This window comes from Manacus vitellinus, unplaced genomic scaffold (assembly GCF_001715985.3).
Source record: "Manacus vitellinus isolate BGI_N305 unplaced genomic scaffold, ASM171598v3 scaffold_28_pilon, whole genome shotgun sequence".
Lineage (NCBI taxonomy): Eukaryota > Metazoa > Chordata > Aves > Passeriformes > Pipridae > Manacus > Manacus vitellinus.
The window spans coordinates 10,610,292-10,637,876 of NW_021940122.1; the positions used below are offsets into that span (position 1 = coordinate 10,610,292).

Genomic DNA, 27,585 nt, shown 5'->3' on the forward strand with positions numbered 1-27,585 from the left:
AGAAGAGATCAGGAACAAACACTGATTGAGCCAGAGGAGTTAACAGGAAACATGAGCAGAAAAAAAATACCCTCTAACATTAAGATTCATTATTTGGTTGTCTTTAGCTGCTCTAAGCTGCTCATGGAATCTTAGGAAGTAATTGATGGGAATGGAGTTTTGTAGCTTGATAGATTGTCATTGTTTCAGTTATTCCTTATAGTGTTTATCACTTTCATCTTTCTCCAGCTTCTGTGATAATGAGGCTGCAAGGGAGTATCAGCTTTCACTGAATGGTATGAAAAATAGAAGATAGATTTTTTAAAATTTTATCTACCAAGCCTAATTCCGTTATTTTTTGAGTGCTTAAGACTACTATCTGATACTAAATTATTGACTGGCAGTTTATCTAAACTGTGAACTAGTCATGTTACTGATGCAGACAGCAGAACTAGTGCCATACAGAGCTGCTCTATGTCCGCCTGAGCTTACCGTCTCAGGAGCAGCACTATAGGAATGTAGTTACATTTCTTTCAGGATGAGCAGGATAAAAAGGCACACACATTTTAATTATTCTCAAAGTTTAAACAAATGAAAAGCACTTACCAATTTTAATTGCTTTATAAGTCTCCAGAACAATGACCTGTATTTTAATAAAGCTATTTTACAAGACCCAAATCACTTCACGAAGCACGAATGTGAAGTATCATATTGACAACCATTAATTATCTGTTGCATTTGTGCTTGGTGTTAACCAGGATATTTGTACACCTGATGTTTGACTCGAACTCTTATTTGAATAAATTATAATCCAACTTTAAAACTGTGTCTGCACATTACGTTTATTTTTTAGATTAGTAAGGGTGGTGCAGCAACACTTTATATTGCTGAGAGATTTTGAGTAGATGCATATTAAAACAAAGGAAGCATGAGAGGAATGTTATACAAAAAATTACATAACCAACATAAGCAGTTTCCTCTAATGGACAGTCTTAAGCTTGAGATAGGAATACAGTCATGACATGAGACTGGGTGTTCAGGCTTGGCCAGATTTTGGCCCAGTATCGCTTCTGGGTGATACATAATTTATTCTATTTCCTCCAACAAACACAGAAAATACCATGGGACCTTGGGCAGAGAGTACATTACTGGTAATGATAATACCATTATGACTATTTTTTCTTGTCAGGTCAGCCCTGCTACATGTTTCCTGTCCCATGACCAGGCTGCTGCCATTTCCTTTTTTTTTTTTTTAATTCCTAGTTCCAACAGTACTAGCAAAAGGGCCAAAACTAGCTAGGGCAGTAGAGTGTATTAGCTCTGAGCCCAGCTCTGCTCCATGTGGCATGTTTCTTCTAACACTGTTGCCTCTTGGTAAAGAACTGGAGTTTTGGTAGGTCTGGCTAGTGACAACTCCTGGTAATTCTGTATAAGTAGCCTAACAGGCTGCCTCTTGTGGCAGCTTGAACTAAGGCCTGAGTGGAGTTTCCAACCATGTTGCTATCACCAAGAAGTGGTGTCCCAGCTTTAGTCAGGACAAGGTAATTTCTGCAGTAGCTGGGAGGGGGTGTGGCTGAGGGGGCATGACCAGGACCCAGATGCTATTCTGTACCACCTAGGGTCATTGCCGGGGGCAGTGGGACAGGACTCTCTCTTCTGAGGAGAAGGGTGTTCTTTCTGGTCCGCAGAAAACGTGGCAGAGAAAAGCTGATTGGTATTTGTATATTGTCATGGACTTTCCATGCAAATAATTTCTTTGTCTTATACCTTTTCTTATTAATATTGTTGCTGTTACTGTTCATTTTCTTATCTCATTGCTGTTTCCAGTAAATTGCTCTAACCTCAAACTGTGATCTTTGCCTTTTGTGCTTTCAGTCTGAGGGAGACCGGGAGCAAGAGGCAGCATGGTTTCAGCCAGAGCACTAAATTGAAGAATACCACTCCTAAACCCCTCCAGCTCCAGTTTGAGGTGCTAAAAGTGTCAGAAGAGACTGCTAGTAGGCGTTCACTGTAAGAAATGGTTTAACCTCCTAGCTCTGTGAACTTTTCACTAGTACCAAATACTGCTGATACAGAGAACCAACAAAAAAAGGGACTGCCTAAAGGGTGGAAAAAAGGTTCTCTCACCTTGGCAAGCTCGTTCATCATCAACAGGCTGGTAGCCAGCCTTGCAGGTACATCGTCCAATGGCCACCATCCACTCCCCTTCTCCATTGCAGTGCAACCGAACACTTGAAGACCCAGTCGTGCTTGTCTCTTCAGCATTTGGCACACACGTCCCTGGTGACTCCACCAGCGAGGTCCTCTCCCCTCCTGCAAACGTTTCAGGAAAGGAGGCAAATCCTTTCACCACAGCTGGGCACTTGTAGAAAAAGACTTGGACTGCCACCAGGGACATGCAGGCTCCTGAGTCCTGGAAGGCCAGGTAGAAGCCATGCTTGGTAAGTGGTCCAAAGCTACGTACTTTAACATTCATCTTTACCACCTTCCCAGTGCTGTCCACCTGGGAAAAGCTTTCATCAGCTGCAATAGTATCCACTTTGGTCCAGGGGCCCTCACGCCACTCTGGCAGGTCCTGAGAGGCTATGTCAGCCTCCGACTGGTGATAGTAGAGTGTGAAAGTCTCCTTGCAAGAAGAGGCCACAGTGCGCATGCTGGCACAGTCTCTCACTGAGAAACGGAGGCGGACATGGACTCGGTGGGCTCCACGTCGCTCTATGAAGTGAGTACGCAACCAGTTGTTCTGACCTGGTTCAGCCACATTACAGACTTGAAAGGTCCGGATCAGGCGCTTCTTGTCATCCAGGACGCTTACCTCATCCCACTACAATGGAAATAGGGGAAAGAAAAGAAAAAAGAAACTGTAAAAAACCCCAAGATTCAGCGTTCAACTGCATCAAAAATACGGGACAGGTCTTTGTCTTCCCCTTCCTTCTCCTTGCCAGTCTTGTCTATGACAAGACTTGAATCTACTGATGCCATGTGCAGCACAGCACTCTACACAGGACAAAGCATGACCCTGTAAAGAAGAGTGGTCAAAGTTTTGAAGTAAGAACTGTTGTGACAGAAAACATAATTAATACAAACTTGTCACATGGCATTCAGAATCTTAAAATGAGAGTCACTTTCTTCCCTCCTATTTCCCCATGTCTTATCTCCAGGGACAAGACGCACAACACAAGCAAATGAGACAGAGCAACAAGACACTGTTCTTTGGAAAGCACATTGAAGTAGAAGTCCCTTCTACCCAGCTTTACCACGGTTGGAGCTATCCTCTGACATCTCCTATGCACACAAGACATTCTGCATGACCACTACAGGGGCAGGCCCAGATCTGGTTTGTGCCAGGAGGAAGGCACAAAGGAAGGATAGGGAGAGGTTACTGTACTGAAAGCGGGTTACTGTACAAAACTGTAAGAGAAACCCCTCCTTACCCTCTTAACTAGCTTTATATAATAGGTACAAGGTCCTGAGTATGACAGAGGAAGTACACAGTGAGATAGAAGAGAAGGGACCCGGTCAAGCATTCTCGTGAAGATCTGACCAACAAACTGCTCGCAACAAGATCTGCATTAAACCAGTACCAAAAAGAAAAATTGGCAAGTTGTGGTCATTAGTGACACTGTCCTGTGTGAAACAGAAGCACCCATTTGCAGATCAGGACATCTTTTTAGGCAAGTTTGCTGCCTCCCTGGGGCCTAGTTTAGGGCTATCACTAGATGATGGAAGAGCTTAGTACAGCCTTCAGACTATTATCCACTCCTGCTTTTTCACATGGGTACTAGTAATGTCCCAACAAAAAGTACAAAGTTGATCAACAGAGATTTTAGGGCCTTGGGAAGAATGCAAAAAAATTCAGGAGCACAGGTAGTGTTTTTCCCAATCCTCTTAGCAACAGTGAGACACTTTGGAAGAAACAAGTGATCCCAAGATATCAATACCTGGCTTCAGGACTGGTGCTTCTGCCAAAATGCTTGGTTTTGTAACCATTGAGGAATCTTTGAGACACAAGGTATGCTGGGACCTGACAGGATCCACTGTCCCAACAGGTGAAAGGTATCTTTGCTCATAAACTGGACAGACTGATTGAGAGAGATTTAATCTAGAATTGATGAAGAAAGGGCATATCAACAGGAGAGCTGGAGGTAAACCAAGAGTTGGCATGGCATAGCCTGGGGATAGCAGTGCTAGTGGAAATATGTATGCTGCTCCCGGGAGCATGGAGGGCTCCGGTGCACAACTGAAATGTTTGTACATCAATGTACACAGTATGAATTATGGAATCATGGAATATCTGAGTTGGAAGGGACCCACAAGGATCATTAGAGTCCAAATCCTAGCTCTGCCACAGTGTTCCTTGGACTCAATTCTAGAGCCAGTTCTGTGCAAGGTATTTATCAAAGACCTGGATGCAGGAGTTGAATGCACCATTACCAAGTTTACTGTCAAGACTAACCTGGCAAGTGCTGTTAACTCTCTGGAGGGACAAAAGAGCTAGCAGAGGGATCTGGATAGATTAGAGCATTAGGCAGTCATCCATGGCATGAAACTTAACAAGAACAAATGCCAGATGCTGCCATCTGGGATGGAGTAACTCTGCACACAAGTATAACGTGGGAGAGGAGTGGCTGGAGAGTGCCCTGCAGAGCGCCCTGGGGGTGCTGGTGGCATGAGCTCAATGTGAGTCAGCAGTGTGTGCCCGGGCAGCCCCGAGGGCAAACCACATCCTGGGGAGCATCAAACATGGCATCACCAGCTGGTCAGAAGAGGGGATTATCCCACTGTGCTCAGCATTGGTGTGGCCTCACACGGAGTGCTGGGTGCAGTTCTGAGCCCCACCATTTCAGAGGGGTGTGAAGATCCTGAAATGAGTCCAGAGGAGGGCAAAAAAAGCTGGTGGATGGGCTGAAAGGCATATGCTGTGGTGAGCAGCTGAGGGTTCTGGGTTTGTCTAGCTTGTAAAAAAGGAAGCTGAGTGGCAATCCCCTTGCCATCTGCAGCTTCCTGAGGAGGGGAAATGGAGAGGGAGGAGCTGACCCCTTCTCCCTGGAGTCCAGTGATAGGACACATGGGAATGGTTCAAAGCTGCCTTAGGGGAGGTTTAAAATTGACATTAGGAAACATTTCTTTACCAAGAGGGTGGTCAGACACTGAAACAGGCTCCCTAGAGAGGCGGTCAATACTCCAAGCCTGTCAGCATTTGACGATGCTTGTAACATGCTTTAACTTTTGATCAGCCCTGAAGTGGTCAGGCAGCTGGACTAGGTGATTGTTGTAGGTACCTTCCAACTGAAATATTCTATTCTATCAGTACAGAGGGATAATTATTTATATTAGGACAGTGGAAGGCAGACGGTAAGGAGGTGACAATAGTATCCCACCCAGCATCCTCCTCTCTTAACCATCTGGCTTTGCACAACACATTGTGTTCAAATTGTTCATATGTACAAAATCCATGAACAAAGTCTCATTGCTTCCAGTTTCCCTTTCTTCATCAGATGCATGCACGTCTTCCCAGCAGAGGCACAGTCAAGAAGAGGACAAGGGAAATGCTTACCCCATCAGAAGGGTGTGTGGTCCAGCCAATCTCTGAGGTCTCTTGAGTTGTATCCAGAAGTATTTCTGTTTATATTTAAAAAAATTAAATAAAAAGAGTATTTTGTGCTATTACAAGTCAGACTAAAATCTTATCTGTTCCTCACAAGATTGTCTTGTAGAGGGTTTCCATACACCAAAAATATACATTAATGTTTTGAGATTAAATATGACAGCTATGTCCATACTAGTAAATTAAGATGGGCCAAGATGGGGGTAGAGGCACTGAGTACATAATCATGCTAAGTCATGATTAGCAAGTTGCTTGGCAATGTTCTGACCAGACTTTCCCAGGCAAAGTGTAAGCACACTGACAGCATGGAGCAGAGTCATCATAATGAGCAGTATACGCAAGGCCACTCTCTTTTTGGAAAGGGAAAGGTGGGACAGAGAGATGAGTTACATGAATGCATGCCGGTCTCCTTAGGACTAGGGTTGCCTGTTTCATTCGCAGGTGTAAATGTGGACACAAGGCCAAGACACGTTTGTTTCCAGTTCTGGAACAAAATTTCTTTTGGAGTTTAGGATGACGACCCAGTGGATCCTGTAATGGATTTACTTTGTTCTGGATCTGGGCATTACATTGCAAGCCAGTTTTATCAGAAAAATTAGTATTAAATAGTCTGTTGCATTATCCTGCTCAGGAGTTATGCAGGGTACATGCAGAGCTTCACAGGCCAAGTTTATTCCCACAAGTGGTCTGCATTTCCATTGTAATTGAATCTACTACTGGAGGCAGATACTAGCCTTGACTGCTCTTGAACCTGTTATTCTCTATTTGTGTACAAAGAAATACAGAAGAAATTGTAACAGTGCAAACTATAAACGTATCATTCTCCAAATTACTATGTCAAGGTCTGAGACCACCCTGGAAGTTACTAGTATGGAAGCATGTGCACTATACTGTGTACATTTATAGTGAGGACACAGAAGAAGAACAAGACTCCCTTGAATAGATACTTATATGTGTTGATAAACACTGTATAAATCAGTTGCTTTTTCTTTAATTCTGGAAAGTTTTATTTGTTTATTTTGACTTTCCTATTTCCATTTTGTTGCTTTAAAAAAGCAAAACCTTACAAAACAGATCAAAAAAGCCAACCCAGAACCCAACAGCAACAGCCAGCTTATTTACAAATAGGATTCACTGTTCCTATTCACCTTCTAAAAGTTTATAGATATGACTGTTCCATGTTTTATGCAGGAGAGAGATTCTCAATGGTTTCTATTTCCAATTTATGGACTGCTGATGTCACTATCCATACCAATGCACCTGGGGATTCATTCCACATTAATCATCAGAAAGGAAAGACTAGACTCATCCTAAAGCAGACATGATCAAGTGAGCAAGTTTATGCAGATCTCAGTCTTCATCAATGTCCCTGAACTATGTTACCTATATTCCTACAGGAGACCTTATATTTCTTAGACCTTCCTGAAGAGCTGATTCCTTGATCCAAAAGCAGTGCAAAATACCTGGGCAGGCTTGCGAAAACTGGAAGGAGCTTACTGGTTAAGCACAACCTCATTAAAATTGTCTAACAGACCTCGAGAAATGCTGAGCAGCTCAGTACTCAAGGGTAACTTGGCTCAGATGGTTACTCTGAGCAGCAGAAACTCTGCAAAAGGCCTATGCCTCCCTGAGGCACATGCTTCCCTAGGCTGTCCTGGCAGCAGAGGAACTTGGCATTCCCCCACACCCATTACAGTCTCAATTGCATGGTCTGGCATAGGGGTTGCACTGCATCATGTCATTACTTTGCCACTGGGTTCCCAGACATTGCCTTGATATGCTGAAATAATATACAAGGTAATTTTTCAACACAGAAAGAAGTTTTTTTTCTAATCAGGTCTGAGTCTCCCATTTACCTAAGTATAATGCCTCTACCCCAAGGAAACTAGTAGAAAATAAAATAGAGAAAAGTTAATCAGGGCACAGAAAGTCAGATAAAAAGTGAGAAAGAAAAGAAGAAGAAAGAAAATAGAGAAGACTTGCTCAGCAGACTGCTTGCCATGTCAAGCATATTCTCCAGATAGCTTCTCACCAGTGAGCAAGGTAATATTTATCAAGCACAGAAGTATTTCACAAGCAAACAGAAATAGGCAGCCTGAAGCAGACAGAACTGTCCCTCTCACAGTGAATATTTTAAGTCAGAAAGCATTAGGAAAATAAGAAAAGTACACAAGAACTTTGTGTGCATAAATCTCATTTCACAACCTGCAGTCCAATGCCCCTCACTATTTTTCTTCCCTTTCTCCCTCTCCTACTGGCTTCATGCCTTGAATCAGATCCCCAGTCACACTAGCTGCAGGCACACTCACAAATCTCACAAGCTGTTAAAGTGCTCTCTAATTCTGAGGACAACAGGCACAGGTCCACTCTACCTTCTGACTTACGTGTAGACACAGTTTATGATAAGATTAATTGGCATGGATGATATTCCAATTTTATATTATGAGTTATTTTAGTTCAAAGAAGAGAAAAATAACTGATGAGAGATTCTCCTGTATTTCTCTTCCCTAAACTAAAAAGAAAAAGATCATCTTTTATAGAAGAGTCAAATGGGTTCATTACAGTCTTTGTAAAACAAAATTTTAAAGTAGTTAAACTCTCATTTAAGTATCCTTTGTTCTTGCAGGCCAGAAAGAGTGAAATAAAAATCCCCAATACTTAAGCTAGTACTAGTCTATACTTACATCACAAACCAATCTCTTGAGCCGCATTATACTATAATGTCAATATCAAGATCAACTGGGCAGAGTGCGGAAATTGCTATTACAGATCACAATGTTCAAAATAGGCATTTTAATGATTTTAAGATTTTGGATAGCCTGCACCTTCAAGCAAGACTATTTAGTGCTTGTGTTACAGGCAAAATGTTTTCCTGATGTGAGAGGATGACAATTCACCCAAGGATCATTGACCCTTAGACAACCTTCATGAAGGCTTTCTAAATTGAAGAATACTTCTCCTCAGTGTCTTAACAGTGCAGTGGTGCAAGAGTGAATTATACAACCCAAGCCTGCCCAAACTATAGCCACTGACAAGAAAGTTGATCCTGAGAAGACAGCAAAAGAATCTCTTCACCTGTGGGATGAGAATCTGGTGCAAAGAATGACAACACCACAAATTACAGAATGAAACAAGTTGGAAGGGAGGTACCAGAGGTCATCGTTATCAACACGCTGCTCAAGGCCAGGTTAAATTACAGTAGGTTGCTCAAAACCTTGCCCAGTTGAATTCTGTATATATCCAAATGTACATGTACATCGCTAGATAAGGTGAAGGGCAGTAGAGTAAAAGGTAACATTCAGAGAGTTCACTTTGCTCTGGAGCTGAATGCCCCAAGCAGCAAAGCTCTAGCAGACTTCTTGAAAAGAACTGAAACACTACTGAGCTTATTCTGCCTTCTATGATCATGCCTTGAACACGAACAAGTAGGAAGGCTGTGAATGCTCTCTAAGAAGGTTGGAAAGAGAAAGCATTCTCTGGGTTTGTGAAAAAATATTGTTAGGGGTTGTCAAACCCAGTAACCTCACATAAGCAAGGCTGCTGCAGCTTCATGTCTCTGGGTACAACCAATAGCAAGGTTGAGCGTGTATTCCCTACAGGCACACACACAAACACATGCAGGCACTGCACACATGCAAATGGCCAGCCACAAAGATTAACACAGGCAGACAGAAACACTCACCAGCCATGCAAATAGAAACAGCACCACCAATGGCCTCATCCCGCTCCCCTTTCTGGGTGGTCAGGATGAAGGTCTGTTAGTGGGAAATATATATGCATTTCTATACAATACAGATCCATGCAATAACTGTCCTTAAACATTTAGCCTTCAGTAGCTGACCTCTGGATCTGCGGTCTCTATGTATGCTGACACCTGAAGCTTGCAGTCCTACTCCTTTTGCTAGTATTCAGACAGCCTCACTCACTGATACATCCCTTCACACACACACACGGAGGTATGCTGTGGATCCTCTACTAAATGGTTTTAAGCATGCAGCCTATCCAGTAGCTAGACCTGGATTCTTGTTCTCCTGGAACTTGCCGACACTTGGACTTATGAGCCTCCAAGGTCTGCAACCAGTTGCTGTAGTGCTGCCCCACTCCAGAGAACCCTACTTACATGTACAAACACATGCACAGGCACACATACTATGAATCTCTCCATTAATTGGTCTTAGACACTCAGCCTACCCAGGAGCTGGCCTTTGGATCATCTTGTCTCCAGTTGCACTGATATACACAGTATATGGACAGGACTCAAAGAACCTCCAGAATTTATGGTGACCTGGACCTCCTGATTCCCTCAGTAGACAGCCCCCTCCATCTGTCTCACTCACAGAGATGTGCACATTCATCTTCTAAACTCTCTGGCCTTTCCCTGGTTTCTCAACCCACTTACTCTACTAACAAGCTAGTCTGCCTTGATATAGATTGCAGACTCACTAACAAAAGCCCATCTGTGGTCCAACTTGAGTTCCTAGCACTTGATTTTCATCCATTCCAGGCTCTCCAGCTTCTGGTAGCACTAACTCATGGGCCACTACGATCTGTGGTTCAACTCCAGTTGCTGGCATATAAACGTCCATGTACACACAAACAGCTGCAGACTGTTTACACAACTGGTCCCTTATGTCTACTTTCACACACATAATCCTCCCCAAAACCACCTTGATCCTTCCCTTTCCTCACCTATGATTCCTCTCCTAAACAACCCACAATAAGTTTTGTAGAAGCCCTAAATGCTCTTCCTTACTTCCCCTAATAAATACCATGGCCCCGCTGGCAGTAACCGCCTTCAATCTCCACGGTGTTCCAGAGAGCACTTCCATTGACTTAATTTAATGCTTTCCATTCCCACTCCATGGGCTGATCACACTCCTGTGATAGCCCTGGGAGAAGCTGGGTCACAGTGCTTATTTCTCTAATAGGTTATTCAGGTTCCCCTGCCTTTGATTGTTCCTCTGTGCTCCTTTGAGCATGTGGAGAGGACTCTTTTATCAGGAGCCTTTTATCACTCAACTGAACAAATATTTTTATGCATGGGGTTCTATCACCTGGAGACAGAATACAGTCAAACCTTTGGGAATCCTTAAATACACTAGAATTTCTTCCAAAACTAAACAGCTATTGTGGTGAAGTAAAATCAATGGCCAGTGACATATGCAACTGTAACAACTATTCTATTTTTCAAAAATTAGTTGATGAAATAAGTAAAAAAACAAACAAAAATAGTAAAAAAATCCTACTTGTTCATGAACTACCCAAAGACTGATATTATTTTTTAACAAAAACTATCTTTTTTAAAGTCAAGTTATGACTTAACACAAAAAAACAAGTTGCAGGTTATAAAATATGTCTCCTAATATAAGAGAATACATACAAACCCAATCTATATGAGACAAAGGAATTTTAATTTTTTCTTGGATAAATCTATATTTTGAAATAATTCTGCAATCAATGATCTTGTATTACTTCCGCACTCCTATACAATTAATTTTAAAAAAGCTATTTGGAGCCAACGGGACATGTGTTTAGTAAGTTCCATGAAGTATATATTATTTAACTACTTGCTGTGTCAGAGTAAAATCCTGATACTATCAGAACATCAAAGTTGTCATCTGAAAGAAGGAATTCTCACACCCCAACCAGGAGTTATGTGCCATCTGTGAAAGAGAGAAATCACAGCCAAATGGTCTAGGATATGGAAATACACAGCTTTTTGTAACACAGATTTTAAGCTTTATGAATGACTGTGTATTTTTCTCCTTACCTGCCCTTTTCTTTGATAAAGCTCTAAGGAAACTGCCAGGACTACCATGTTGTGCTACTTCACCTTCTGATGTCAGAAAACTCAGACATTGGGAAATTTAAAAAAAAAAAAGTTTCACCTTTGCATATGAAGTCAAATTAAATTACTATCTACAGCTTTTCTAGTCATAAAATATAATGTGTATTCTTCTGCAGCTTAAGATGTTCATTCTGCAAACACCCACTACTGAGCCTAGAAATTGGATCCAACTGCCACTGCCATCAAACTGGCTACTTTTGATGACAGCGTGACTTCTGGTGTTTATCTATGTTTTCCTGCTTACTTTTTTGCATAGACATTAAAAAGTGAGTTTACGTCTTCCAAAGTTTCACTGAAGCATATATTTTAAGTCCCAGATAACCTACACTACAAGAATGCCATTCTTTCTCCTTGAAGGTTTAATTAGCTTTGAATATAAACAGTGTTAGTCGCAGCATGAATAGTCTCTACTGTCCTACTGGCCTCTGAGCAGCAAGGGCTAGCCTGCAGTTTGGGAATAGATCCATCACAGGACTATGGTACATGCCTGGGAATCTGGATGTCCTAGCACAGGGAACACACAGGAATCTACTCTGGAAGAAAACAAATCAAACAGAGCTGCTGAGACCGACCAAAAGGATAACCCCCTGTCTGTTTCCCGCTTACAAACAAGCTGCACATCCAACCAAGTCTCCTTCACCTTCTGCATGTCTACAACAGGATATTCCTCTGGGAAAGCCCTGGGCTTTCCAAGCATGCAGCAAAGATTTTGGCACGCAGGTGAGTGCCAGGAAAGAACCTGGAAGAAAATGTTTGCTAGGATTTTAATAACTCATGTGAATCACAAGTAGCCAAAGTAAATTAACACTAATTTAAACCCTTTTTTGTATATACTAAACTGTATATAATAAAACAAAAGACAAATGTATTTTTTTCTCTGAAAATTCCTTTCGAGGAAAGCATAGTTTTCCTCCACTTCAAAGGCAAGCCAATTTAAGCAATCAATACATTATTTTCAACAGCCCAAGATGACAACCAGTTAATAGAAAAGACAGGGGAAAAAATTAAATAAGAATGTCTGACCTCACTAACTTTTTCTTTCATGTTCCCTTTTGCCAAGGAGACACTTTCAATGCAAAGAGGTTCTACCAAGGCAGAATAATTTTTCTCTCTCTATCTTGCACTTCTGGAAGATAGTTAGAAAAGTTGTCCAGCCATTCTGCAGGCTGGAGAGCTTGTTGTAAAATAAATGCAGTCACTTACATGCAGAACACATCGTTCCTTTGGAACATATTTAATGAGTTCTGCAAAATGAACTCTGCTTGTGTTTATAGCTGTAAACATTTATAACTCATTCAAAGTAAAACCAATATTCCACATAAAATTCATCTCAGCGCCCTAGTAAGAGCTATTTCATTAACAAGTTATCACTAGCTCTCACCTGTCTTGACTGCAGCCTATCAGGCATTCTTAAATTCTATGCTTCACTAACTTTTACAATCAGAAAAGTTAACCTAAAATGTTAACTTAAATGTTAAGTGATAAATTGTAATTACATACATATATAGATTTTCAAAGAAATAAAATTTCTGTGTAACTGTCTTTGACAAAAGGGAAAAATACATTACTTCACCCAGCATGTAGCTCAAAAACTTTTGCAGAGTCATAAACATTGGGAAATGTAATCTTAATGAAAACTTTCATGCAATCTTGTTTCATTTTATAAAGCTAAAATAACAAGTTTACAAATGTCTTCTGTTTGCAATGCAGTTTTCCTTCATGTTTCCCACGCAGTTTTTTTTCTACTGTGAAAATCATGTCTGGAAAACTTTGGACAGACATGCTCATTCCTGTTGAAATCAGTGTGTCCAAATACTAGAGCTGTATCAAATAAATTCAGCCTAATGATTCCTTTTTATGCATTAAAACCAACAACAACAACAAAAACATCTTCACTTGCTTACAAGAATTTCTTTACTTCTGAGTCATGAAGGAGTCTGAAGTTCGACTAGGTCCTGTAAAAGCATGCTGCCTTCAATTTATCAAAAGTATTCTGCATGAAAAGTATTTGCTCTTTTCATACTGCATATAAAGATGGTTTGAATACTTTGACTACTTCTCTTCCCCTCTCTACAGTTTCTCCTTCTTTTCTTAATTATTTATAGTAAGGTTTATAAAATTTCAAACAAAGCTTAGTTTGAGAAAAAAAGTGATTTACATTCGGACTGTGAAATCTAACTCAAATGCCTGAGAAACACTTGGAAGAAAAATTACCTTGACTGATTTTCCCACTCAATTTTCTTCAGTTAGAGGTGAGACATATTTTAGACACCATCTAAAACTTCTAACAAACATTACAAAAACTAAAGACCACACTGGATATTCCCCATATTTTTTAACTAAAATCTGAAACCTGAAGTTCAGGTTTCTACTCTATATAATAATGAGTCAACAAATCAGCCATGGGCTTTTTTTTCTTCCTTATGGACAATCCTCTACTAAAGCAAAGCTTTCTACATAGTTATCATCAGACTTTCCTCCCCTACTGCATAATTTTTCTTTGACTTTTGACCACAACAAAAATACTTACCTCTGAGATGCAAATCAGCTTTGGAGTGCAAACCTAGGACCATGCAGCACGGTCACAATGAAGGTGCTGACTCCCCTGACTCTGAATTGAGAGTTAAAAATCAGCTCATGGGAATCTTTACTACTTCATCTCCATAGGCAAAATTTTAAATTTTACTGTCGTATTTTAATCCAAGCAATTCAACTACGTGATCTGTGAAGCTGTATCACACGGTGCTTTCTCAACTCTTTTATCTCTACAAACTTACAGGAGTGAGTACAGAATTCAAAAAATGTCAGTTCCTACAGGCATCACTGAGTTGCTTCATATTTGCAGAGAGAATTCACATTTTCTCCCCCTTTTCTATCTCAGTTCCTTTACCAGTTACACAAGGAATTACACAGTACTTTGTAAGATAATTTTAAAATCAGTAATTAACAGAATTTCAGAGATTTAAGAATTTGTATTGTAATCTTATATTGATTATTTTGTCTCTAAACTCCTCCCCCACTCCACTCCCCTCCTATTAAGAGAAGGGATGCTTTAACAAGCTTTCCACTTTTTATTAGACCTCACACTATTCTCTTTTCCTATCCTCTAGGTCTTTCCTTGTCTTCCTTTGATTCCTCCTCTCCTTTTTCAGAGGCTTTTAGAAATGCAAGAGATGAACATTCATCACAAAGCAGTACAGTTCATTGAGCACATGTAGCTGCAAGGATATTTCTTGGAACAAACAAGAGGACTGTTTACAATACCTCTGCCCTTCTCTAAGTCTCTTCCACAGCTCTCATGTTACCTCCTGCTCTCATCGCCCTCCCTCCTACCATCTATTCTTTCTTCTAGCGTTTTCTTGGCCTTCCTCTTCTGCCCACCTTTTCCCTACACTGCCTTCACTGCTCTCTCCCTCCTCTCCTCTACTGGCTGAATGTGAACTGCCTCTTCTTGTTAATGTAAAGCATTCTCTCCATATCTATTATTTGAGGCAAGTTGTTCAAATGCGAGAAAAAGACTTGATTTCAGCCCACTGTATGCTGCCTTCTAGAACAGCCTAAACATTCAGAGATTGTTTCACAAAACAAACACCGTGCAAGAACAGGAACACAAGAATCAAATATATGCAAAGCATAAACAAGGAGTTTATTTCCTGAGAAAAAAAATTATTCTTTGAGGCCGTCATTTCTGAGACAGCTAGTAGTGATGTTCATTAATGGTCTTTCATAACAGGGTTTGCCTCTCCCACTAGAAACAATACTAAAACTTTTACATCTCAAGAGATAGTCATCAACCATCAAACAGAAAGACATATCCTCAATGCTCATCTGCACTAGGATAAGTATACTGGAGAGCACACTTTTCTTACTTATTCTTTTTTTTAATCTCTACAGAAAACTTCATTAAGTTGTTGCAATATATAGCATCTGTTCTTACCTTCTAGTGAGGTGACTAGATGAAAGCAGCAGACCATCCAGATCCAACCCATTCCCGCCACTCTTCTTGCACTGATGCCACCATTAGAATCCATGAAGATTCTCTGTGAATACCACCATCTTTAACAAACACACTCCCTTGAAACGGTCAGAGATTTCTTGGAGTGTTTTAATATCTTCCCAAATCAAAGCACAGAGGCCTTCACACAGAAATACTGTTTAAGGAAAAACAGAAGATGGAAACACAAATCAGGTCACAATAATACAAAACTGACAGTTTTTATACATCCACTCCATCACTTAATACTTCCAAGATACAAGTGAAACAGAGTAGCACAGACTCAGCATTTACCATGAACCCAGCCCTCAAGACTACAGTCAGTCACAGGTGTTCTACACACTGCCCGTACAGATTTTGAGACATTCATGGCATCAGTGAGAGCGGTTCCCACATCAGTGTTAATCTGTACCACAGTATAGGCTGTGCTCCTACTTAAGTTCTGACCCTTCACATCTCCAGCAATGTATCTTAGAAGGCGTGCATTCCATTTCCCCTGCATGTTTTTCAAATTCTGTCTCATTTTGCCTTTTCAGGACTCTGCAGGGCAGTAGCTATGACAGGAGAGTTTTTGCCAACACAAATCCGCATGGCTGACACACTTGTAACTGTGTATCAGATGTAGGCACTTGTCCCTTTAAGCATACGACTGCACATTACTGAAGCTGGACAGTATTTTTCCCATTGATATGTTGTACATGAGGAAGAGAACACTGTGATATTTAAGGTCAAATAGGGAGACTGTTACAGCCAGAAAAAGCAGAAAAAGTCCAAGTTTATCATCTTAAGTGGGAAAAAAATTGAAACAAAACTCTACCACCACCATTAAGAATCTGACACGCAGGCTTATCTCAGAAAAGGAGCAGCATGTGGCCTAATCTAGCATTGCATGAGATCAATCCAGCACAATAATTTTGCTAAGCAAGGTAATTTTGGCTCCATCTGACCAATTCTCAGCCCACCAGAGAAATATCACAATAATATGTAGGTTGCATGCAAAAAGCCAGTATGTTTTGTTTCTTTAGGTGCTCTTTGCGCAGAGCATTGAAAATACTTCAATGTCTTCAGTGAGACAGTGAAGCGTAGCTAAGGAGAAAGAAAAATGTCTCGGGCAATATAGAGGAATGGCTCAATAACCTGGCTAAAACAGCAGAGGGAAGAGTTGTAATTAAAAGGGGCAGCCTCAGTGCAATTATCTGAAAACCTTGCAATGTGGGATTTGAGTAAGTTTGGCATTAGCAGAGGAAAAAGCAGCCTGGGGAGCATGTAAAAAGGCAGTGGAGTGCAATTTGATTTGCTTTTCTGGAGAAGGGGAGAAATTACTGAGCAGGATGGAATAGTTCTCTTTTACACTTTTACACTGCCCCCAATAAGAACCTAGAACACCAAATACATTGGGCATTACTAAAATGTAAGGAAACTAAAGAAACCTCAGCAGGAGGTAAAAGGTTTGATTCATGACTTATAATAAAAGAGAAGAATAAAATCACTTAAGTATAACAGAGGAATAATGAAGATAGTATAATATACAGGTACTGCATATTAGTTAATGCATGCACCACGATGTATCACAGAAGAAAAACACCACTGCATGTAACTGTAAAAAGGAGAAAATTTCAGGTTGAATGATCAGAAGGCACTTCTTTACAGAAAGAACTATCCAAGCACATAGCAGTGTTCTCCTGGAACAGGGCTTAAGACTGTTGCCTGAGCCACAAAAATCAAGACTGGGTATACCAGAACCAAGCCTGCATGACTATTCTATATGGAGACATAAGTACTCACCATTTGTACTGCCAGTCAATCTGTAACATTATAATATCTAAAAGCTTTTTTATTAGGCCAGTAAAATCCTGAGAGATGGGGACTTTTAAACGTTCACTTTGATGGCAAATAAATGCAGAAACAGAGGTCAAATAAACTGAACACAACCTTGATTTCAGTCAATGGGACTGCATTCATTTACAGAAGGTTTGAAGACGGCTCACAACCCAGATTTTCTCATGTCACATAACTAATGAGTGGCAGAGCAGAAGACAGAACCCAAATATGCTCTGGCCGCTGAATTTCAGGCAAAAGTACTGAAATTACCACAGATATAACTAAAAAAAAATCCCTTGTACACAAAAACAGACACAATTTCTGACTTCAAGGAAACCGATTTTTCTGCTTCCCTCCTGACCTGCATCTCTCTCTTACAACATCTGTTTGGCTTACTCTGGTCAACTCTGTATCCCAGCAAAGTTGCGTGGCTCTTCATGAGGAATCATACAGCCATTGTCCGGATTAGACTGGAATTTATTTTTCCCTGAAATAAATTGTGGCTAAATGAAAAAGCTGGTTATGATTTAGTAGTTAAAAATAGGTGAGTTTGCCTTTTTTTTCTTTCCTTTTTTTTTTATTTATTTTATTTTGCCTCTTCCACACCTCAATGAAAAATGCTTACTCCACAACGAAGCAGAGAGACAACATTATGGAAGCATTTAAGGGAGAGTAGGAGGGAAGCACTAGCCTCTCTGAATTAAAGAGTACCAAGCCCCTAAATTGCTAACCACTGCCCTGCCCTTCCCCCTAGCACTTGATGTGTATAGAATCTGACTACACCCAAAGACGCTCATCTTTCATTCTTCAGTTCTCCTACTATTTCTTCCCTACACCAAACTACGTAAACAGAAACCTCAAACCATCTCAACTTTTAAACCACCCTCTTCTCTTGTCCACACAAGCACCTTTTCATGGCCTTCTCAGCTATTTACTTCTTCCAAAACTGCTTTCAGAGAGATTACTTCTTCTTGCTATGGAATCCACTATTCCCCATTCTTCCCCAAATCCAACTGCAAAGTAATACAGCTTGTCACAACAGGATTCTTAAAAAAACTTCCTTAAATACCCCTTCTCATCCTCTCTGTCTTCCAACTACATGAACTTGCTGGTCACGTACCATCTGTCAATCCTCTTATGCTAACTCTTCCATAAAGGATTCTAAACCACTTTTAGGCATATATTTCCTTAGGTAGTGGAATTATCTCAATCTCCTTGGAAGTCCTGAAAATCCTAAAACATCTGAAAAGCATGACAGCTCCTGAGGATCCCAATGTCTTTTAATGATTCAGCTCTATAAAACTGAAGATCCCAAGCAGTCAGAAAAGATGAGTCACTTTTGCTTTAGCACCAAGCTCCAAGAGATGGAAGATGGAAGTCTCCAGGTTATCTGCTTACATTATTCACCAGTGCTATCATGGCTGTTTACTTTGGCACTATCTCTGTGCCACTGTACCTGGATTACCAAAATTTATGTTCAAGATCCCAATAAGAGAGATGAATACAATCATTACCAGTATTTTCAAGAATATTGGTTTCTTAGTGGAACAACCAGAGAGAAGAAGAGTTCTTTGGGAAGCTTGTCAAGATGAGTTTTGAACATTGCCAAGGATGGAGATTCCTCAGCCTCTTTAGGCATCTGTACCAGCGCTAAACTGATTTTTTTTTGTTATTATTTTTTCATGGGGGATTTTTTTCTTCCTTATATACAGTCAGAATCTCCCTTGCTCTATTCCACTGTTTATTTCAACAGCTCTTGCCTAGCATCTCAAAGCTTCTTATACCCAAAACGGCAAACACAAACTATTTCAGCTGGAAAGCCTCGAATGTGAAACATAATATGCCTGGCTTAACTGGCATTGTTTAAGGTCTGTTTCTTCTTGCCAGACAGAACCCGTGCTGTAATTTCTCACTTTTTCTGAACTCAGTCTTGAAGTGGGAACACTTTAGTACAATCTCCAGGCAAATGATGCTCAGTGCTACAGAACAGATAGCAATAGTGCTCCCATATGTAATAAACCAATTGACATTATTACAGTTCTGAGCTCGTGGGATTTCTCTCACAAAGGGGGTTGCTGTGTGCCCATGCTATATCGAAACTCTGGCAAAGTATTTAACGCAGTCAGTACCTCTGAGGCAGCTTCCTTATGCAAATAAAGGGTTCCCTCAAAGTTCAAGCACCTGAAGAGCCATGGGCACTAGTGTTGCTTAAACAGGTCAGCGTTAATTCAAAAGTCTCTTATATCAGTACATGTGCTTTTATTAGAAAGGTATCGGATTTGCTCCTAGGTTTGTGTAGTCATTTATTTTAGAGTACCCCAATGGTATGTGTCTTGAGTCTCGATGGAGGTGGTCATACACGTGACAAATCTAAGATGGTTCTCCTTAAAATGGACAGATTTTTTTTTCTTCTGGGCTTGCATGGCACTCTGAGACTGATCAAGGACAGTCACAACTATATAAACTGTGTTAATTCTGTTCTGCTGGACCTAAGCTTTAAAGAAAATACCTTGTTTTCTAATCCTTTTGATTCTATCCATAAATCTTTAGAGAGACCTTCACTGAAGCATGTTCTAGCTTAGTATGCAGACAATATGTAGTCACAGATGAGAAAGTAATGCACATTGACCCTATTCCCCTCTGACAGATACCCCGTGCAGAACCTGACATCAAATAGCATTAAACATGCATCTGAACCACGCACCTGGTCTGGCTTCTGCAAAAGGAATTCAGGCATACCTTCAGGATTAAGAAAAAAGCTTGGATTGTTCAGGCACTGCACAAGCCTCTTGAGAAAATACAAGGGCCTGACAGATTCTTCTTCTCCATTAATGAAATGTAGCTGTTTCTTTGAGTTCTGTGAAATTAGAGCAAACCAGAGGCATCAAGAAGAACTATCAGTACCCATAGCCCTAATCTCTACAGAAGACCTACGGGCAGTTCAAATATTCTGTTTCTTAAAAGCTGATAGAAGATCGATCCACTTTGTAAAAATCCCAACTCTAATATTGGTTCAAATACTTTATTCCCAGGAGGCATGGAGGCAAATGGAAACAATGGACATGTCAACACAATGTAAAAATTGTCAGTTCTTAATCAAGAGTTCCTGACAGCTTTCCTTATTGGAAGAACACTTGTGGTTTTGAATGTGCAGCCAAGCAAATAAAAATTCTGCACGCTTTAGTGCAAACTACATTTCAAAACACAAGCTAACAATGAAGCAGACCAATGTCCACCTAACCCAAGTTTTCTCTGTGCCACCAGTGCCAGGAAGAGCTACATGGAGACGCCTTGCAAGCCTGGCCTCTACATGATCCACTCCCCCTACTATTTCTCCAGTATTCACAAATATAAGACAAGGGTTACTAGAAAATATCCCTCAATACATGCCCATTAGTATCTCTTTAGGAAATTATCCAATCCCTGTTTTGAACATGCAACAGATTTGGAAATATATATATCCTCATGCAACAAAGTATTTTTATGTATTTAAAATTGTTCTACTAATAGAAGTTGAAGTAGTAACAATGCCAATTTTTTTTAAGCTTTCAATTCTTCTTAACTGTCCCAAGATCTTTTCCAAATCATCTTGTTTCCTCCCACTGAACAATGCTTCTTCCTCATTCATTGTTAACTGACTCCTCTAAGCTTATCTCACAGTAGAAATCATTATATGGGTACAACTTCCCTCTGCGACATTCGATTCCACATATTTCCCCCATATTTGTCATACTTCTTCATACAATGCACCTCAAAAATACTTTGGGGCAGAGAAAATGCTGTACCTTTGCAAGCACAGTCTTCCCTCCTCTTGCACATTTTCCATTGTGACTCATATTAGCTTAATATTATCTCTGAGTAAGAAGCATTAAGAAGATAAATGAGCACAACATCTGGGAGAGTCAATAAACTACTATTCCAATTGATTTGTGCTGCACACAGATTCATCACATTGCATCTGTGCATAGAAAGTGGAATTAATACTTCTCATTCATGATAAATAGGGAACCACGACAGTGTTATACATCAAGGAAGAGCCTTTCCTCCCCTCCTTTATTGCCCCCAGTGTCCTCCCACTATAATTGCTCCTTTGCCACTGAGATGCCCTTACAGCTATGGTCACGCATCTCAGGAGGTTAAATCTCACAATGCTGTTGTGAAAAGCTGTCATTCAATGCCTGTCTAACACTTTGAGCATTACATAATACTGCCTACCTTCTTCCTTAGACAATAATTACAATAACTGCTATTCATAGAAATCTTTCTACAGCCCAAACAGGAAACGAATGGGGAGAGAGCAACACATAATTTATTGCTCTGGGATTTAATATTATGAAGTTAATGTGTTTTCTTCAAAAAATCTATCACTGGGACATATATAGCAGCACAGAGAAATGTTCAATTAAATAAATAAATCATCCTGATAGTTACTGTATATCCTTTTATTTTATGTTACTATTTGAGATTATTTTTAATTACTGCAAAATACTTTAAAAATATCTGAGAGGAAAGTAGAATTGGTAACAAAGCCTTGTGGATTTTTTATGGTCTGTTCAGTTTATTAATGTAATTCTGAGAGAAAGGCTCAAGGTGAAATATATAACTAAGCTTAAAGAAATTCTTCTCCAACAGTGTACTTCATAAAATATTTCCTCTAGCTGGCTTGATCATTTGCTTCCTACAGATTATCTAAATAGAGCTGTGTCTTTTGGGATTTCTTAAATTTACAATGACAATCCAAAGGTTAATTTTGAATGTTCTCCAAAGAAAAGCATTTATTTCCTTGTTTACCATGGAAACACCAGGAGGCTTGAAGCTGATCTTCCATGCTCTGATTATACATTTCCTAGTGGGATCCAAATTAAGAACTTCCATAGGGAAAGTTCCCTCTTAAAGGGAAGTAAGAGACACTTCTTTTCATGAATTTTTATTAAACCCTTGAGGCTCAAATGGGGAGCCCAAATTAGAAGCATAATCACTCAAATGACCTCTACAGTCAGTGGACTGAGCTGAATCATATTCAGTAGGTAACTAAGACCTGCACTAATTAAAAAAAGGGAGCTATGGACAGCTGAACAGCTCCCTCCAGATGACTCCCTAGGTGCAGCCTAAAGGTATCTGGGGAGATTCTGAGCCTCCGTGCTGCCTTCCAACTCACACAGGTGGCCACATTTGCATTTCTTTAGATAACTACCATGCTTTCCCTCAAATCTCATTTCTCTGCCACAACACATACTTGGCTGGAGTAGGCTCACAGCATTGCTTGTGACTCTAGTCTTTCTTCCTAACCAAAATTCATTCACAGCTGCCCTGTGTTTCCACAGACTCTCTCAATGACTTCACATTATGTTTCTGCTATGCCCAACAAAGATGGACACTGATCTCTTGAAATTATAGCAATTAGAAAAAATATTCAAATTAAAGATACAGAATCTTTCTTCCATCTATTAGGTACTTAAATTACAAGTACAACTAAGTTCCTGAATAAAATCTCTTCCCAACTCACAAGATTTCACTTCATTGACAATTTATATAGAGAGCTGTGTACTTTTCAAAGAAACATTGGTCATTATACTCAAGTTTCTAACATTAACACCTAGAAGCAAAATTCCAGCTCTAGAATATTAATAACATTAAAGAATAAAATACGTCAAGAAACTAATTGTTGTGTTTGTTATCCATCACTTTCCTGACAGAAACTCTCCTAAAAAATAACAGGAATTGGAGTGATACAGAAATCACTCCCTTTTTATTTCCATACAGTAAATAAAGGAGACTACACAAAGAAGAGGGAGGAAAAGAATTAGCAGCTGTCCATCACATTTCTCTTCTTTGATTGAAAGAGAAGATGACAACTGTACCTGCTGGGTAGAGTTTCACTGAGCTGTTATCAATTTTACTCTAATTTCTCAGGATACTTCTCCCAGTATAACTGTGCACAGATCCTTGCAATGCACCTTCATCTATGTGAAAATAAACATGATGTTTTCAACGTCAAGTATGACTTACCTTTGTATGAATGAAAAAAGGAAGACATAAGCCTTCAGAGATAAAAAAAATACTCAATTCACAAGCTCTAGGGCACAGCAGCAAACCTTTCTCAAGCACTGTGTAAAATGTTGCATTCTAAGCACAGGATTTTATGATTACGGTACTAGACTTAAGTATCTGAAGATCACCACATTATTAACTTCTAGGTAAAAATAATCTGTGGTAGTAAAAATCCTTTGAAAAGTGATACTTCCTTTTCTGGTATAACTGGCAATAACTAAGTTTAAACAAACACTTCAAATTTCAAATTTTATGACAGAACAAGTTTGAAAACAATAAGGAAAAAGATGCATACTATTTTGACATTAAAAAAGGGAAAGGAAATGAAACTTTCACAAACAGTTTTTAAACAAAGAATGTGTGACTGTCCCGGTTTCAGCTGGGATAGAGTTAAATTTCTTCTTAGTAGCTGGCACAGAGCTGTGTTTTGGATGCAGTATGAGAATACTGTTAATAACACAGATATTTTAGTTGTTGCTAAGTAGAGCTTACTCTAAATCAAGAACTTTTCAATTTCCCATGCTCTGCCAGCGGGTAGATGCACAAGAAACTGGGAGGGAGCATGGTCAGGACAGCTGACCTGAACTGGCCAAAGGGATATTCCATACCATGGAACGTCATGTTCAGTGTATAAACAGGGGAGAGTTGGCTGGGAGCCACTGATCACTACTCAGGGACAGGCTGGGCATTGGTCAGTGGGTGGTGAGCGTATTGTACATCACTTCTTTTTCTTGGATTTTATGCCTCTCTCTCCCTCTCCTTCTCTTCTTCATCATCATCGTCATCATCACCATTATTACTGTTATTATTTTATTGTAATTATTAAACTGTTCTTAATGTTTTTATCTAAATCCATGGGGTTTACCTTTTTCCAATTCTCTTCCCCATTGCGCTGGGGGGTGGGGAGCAAGCAAGCAGCTGTGCAGTACTTAGTTGCCAGCTGGGGTTAAACCATGACAGTGACGTAAAGAGTATGTCCCTAAAATCATATTCTCATCTACACAGCAATGCTGATAGTGCTTCTTTTTCAAGTGAAATTTAAGTTATTATATACCAAGTTCTGATTGCAGATGGATGGAAAGTGATAAAGAACTCAAGCACAGTGTTTGCAATGGCCAGACAAGCAACGCCACAAATCAGACAAATAACCTTGACATTTGCTGAACAAGTCTGCTATTGCATCTGCAAATCTGCACAGACAAACCAAACACAGAGCTGCAAAAGAGCCTTTAAGGCACTGTCAGAATGCTGGAAAAGAAATCATGGGCCTGCAGGGTTGAGCAGGGGAAAAGTAAGAGGGGCTTGCAAAACTAAGATATGGATAAGCCTAAGAAAAGGAATGTTTTATACTAATGCTGTTTCCCATTTTAAATTAAGAATGCAGCCTTACATGGCATGTCTAGAAATATATGAACCAAGATCTATGCCCAAACATTTAAAAGACACAATGAAGGGAAAAAAACCAACAAACCAAAAATAGTTTTCTTAAACTGTTCTTTGTGGACCAATTTGCAAAGTCCTTTAGTAAGAATTAATATTTTCTTCAGCTGCAGTAAAGAATCTTCATTTTTTGTAAAAATATGCTTACTGTACTCTTCTCTGCTTTTTCCTTCATAAGAGTTTTACAGTAAGAAATATTTAGCAAATCTCTTCGCATTAACAGTATCCAAGGCTATGTTGTGTATGGGGAGATAGTGGCAGCAATGACAGCCAGTTCAAAGATAATGTTCCTCTTCCATGGGAATTCCCAGCATTTTGAAATTGCCTTTCATTCCATGAGAGAAACTATCATTTCAAAACAGATTACAGAAAGAACTAATAATATTAAAGCATCTTAATTTAAGTGCAGCTCTTTTTATTAACCTCCTTTCTGGCTTCAATGAGGCAACTTGGGTTTTCAGAGAATGTGCTTCATAATTTAAGGGTTAATTAAAACTACCTTTTTCCATTTTAATCAGTTTCACAGCCTTGGGCTGTCATAGAGCTTGGTTCACAAATTGTTGGCTTCATGCATTTGCAGATAGAGGCTACTTTTAGAACTATTTAATTAGTAGCATTATTTCTCATCATTGCTTTTATACCTGTTAAGAGAAGCAAGACTGCTTCTTTGTAAAACAACAAGGCAGAAAAGCGCCGAAGCATAATCACTTTACTGACTTGTGAACTGCCTTTATCTTGCTGTCCAAACCTCCTCCTCAGTCCCACTGCATACAGTTGTTTAGGTAGCCTCCATTCAGTTACACCCTCACAAAATTGCAAATGCCAGGTTTTGAGTTCATAAGGTTGCCCTAACAGAGGCCTATAACATAACATATTCCCTGAATGGAAGTGGGAGTAAAAAACTATCTTCAGTCAAGCCGATCCCCTTACGTTTTACTAACTGCACCAACAGGCTATACAATACACAAGCCCTAGCTCCAACACATAAATTAGAGCGTTTGATGTGGAAATGCATGCACAAAACTAGGAAGCTGTGAAGGAGAGAGAAAATGGCTCAGAGAAGAGTTCTACCACACAGTTTTCATCTCTATATGACCACGGTTTGCCTAGACGGGAATTCTGTCTGTTCTACTATTAGTTTGAGTCTCCTGCTCCCATTAGGCTCTGAAACACTACAAAATAATCCTACGCTGCCCCGGTCAGAACTCCCCAGAGCTGTACACCAACACTAACTGCAGTCTGTCTACAACCATTTTTGCAGGAGGCATTACTGAACTGTGCAGTAACAAGCAACTAGGGAGGTACCTTGGCAGCAATCTCTCAAGGCACACCAAGAACACAGAGAAAGGGACTATGAGACTTAAAAGTAATTTTGGAAAAACTTTGAGAAAATAGGTGGTTTCTTCAGTTTCGCGCTCTTCAGTTCCAGTCTCCAAATCCATAATGCTCAGTTGCTTCTCCTCATCCTACCATGGTCTCATTGTTAAAAGGATTGAACTGAGCAACAAGAACAGACACTACAAGGGTCCTGTTGAACTTCAGAAAGATCTCACTTGGTCTTTAACACTAAGTTTCTTTTAAATTTTGTCAACAACGTCTAGATATTTATTTAATGATTCATGCTAGTTCAATGCTTAGACCAGGCTCTCACTTTGGTTTTCGAAATTGGGTTGCCCAAAATTGGCTCTTGTCTACAAGACAATCGAGAGAGGAACAAAGCAGAAATGGTAGCTTGAAGAAAAGAAGTGAGATTGAGGTTGCAAAGAAGCAAGAGATGACCTGAACAGGAATGACTGTTTGGAACAATTACCTGAGTTCAGTGAAGCATCACAAGGAGCCCATGTGTAGCAAAAGCAGGTTACAGCCCCACCAAAAATTTGAACTTGCCACTGGCAGAGCCTGAAGAGCAGCCAATTTCATTCTCAGGTCCTTCCCTCCTCCTCCATCCTGCATTTCCAGTTCGATGTTTCCACCCTCAGGAAATGGGAACATTATGTACCACTAATATTTCAGCAGAACAGAAATAGTCTTAAGAGGAAATGGGAAGGCCAAGCAGGTTATAGTAGAAAGATATTTCAGGCTCATAGCATCTCTTTCTAATGCATGTTTGTATTATTTTTTGTGACAGAGATGAAAGCAATAACACATAAATCTCAGAGTTCATCCTGCCTTCTCTGTGTCTCAAAGGTTTATTTATACTTCAGTGTGGATGCTGGGGCTCACTGCTCTTGTTACAACCATGTCCAACCTCAAAACCAAAGGATTACATTTAAAACGGAGCGAGTACAATACACCACTTCCTTTCTTTGGACACCAACCAGTCTTGGTTGTAATACAGCAGATCCAAGATGTATTTTCTGTCAGGAAGACACTCCCTCCCCCACTTGCTGGTGAGACTGTAATAATAGAAATGAAAAGAGTGGGGCAGATATCTTTATCTAGACAACATCTGGCCTACAGTCCCAGTCAACTGTAGGATTTTTGTCTGTATATTTCTTTAAGCTTTCCTAGTTATTTTTTTAATGACATCAGCAATAGGACTTCCATGACTTTCTACAATCTACTTGGACCTTTGCTGGAAGAAAACATACTCTAATACTGAACCTGAAATTATCTACTTTGGGCAACTTGAACCATCCCTTTTACTTCGGCTGTGTTGTCTAGGATCCTGTCAATAGTCTCCCAAGTACTATAACCACTCCAGAGTAATCCATTTTCAGTCATCATTAAGCTAGTTCTTTTTAATAGCATTTTAAAAATTCCATATAGTCTCCTGATCACTTCTGTTGGTCTTCACTGAGCCCTCAGCTCATCAGCGCTGTGACAGAGAAATTCACACAATCA

General features: G+C 39.9%; 1 protein-coding gene across 2 annotated transcripts in view; it reads right to left on the reverse strand.

The window, feature by feature from the left end:
- LOC103761194 (ephrin type-B receptor 5) overlaps nt 1-27,585 on the reverse strand; it is a 68,456-nt gene that overhangs the window by 34,003 nt on the left and 6,868 nt on the right. For both annotated transcript variants that reach the window (XM_018074555.2, XM_018074554.1), the window contains exons 2-4: nt 15,373-15,586; nt 5,537-5,601; nt 2,107-2,803 (exon numbers count right to left, since the gene is read on the reverse strand). In XM_018074555.2, the coding sequence (XP_017930044.1) occupies nt 2,107-2,803; nt 5,537-5,601; nt 15,373-15,466 (856 nt within the window). In that variant the 5' untranslated portion in view covers nt 15,467-15,586. The remainder of the gene's footprint in view (nt 1-2,106; nt 2,804-5,536; nt 5,602-15,372; nt 15,587-27,585) is intronic.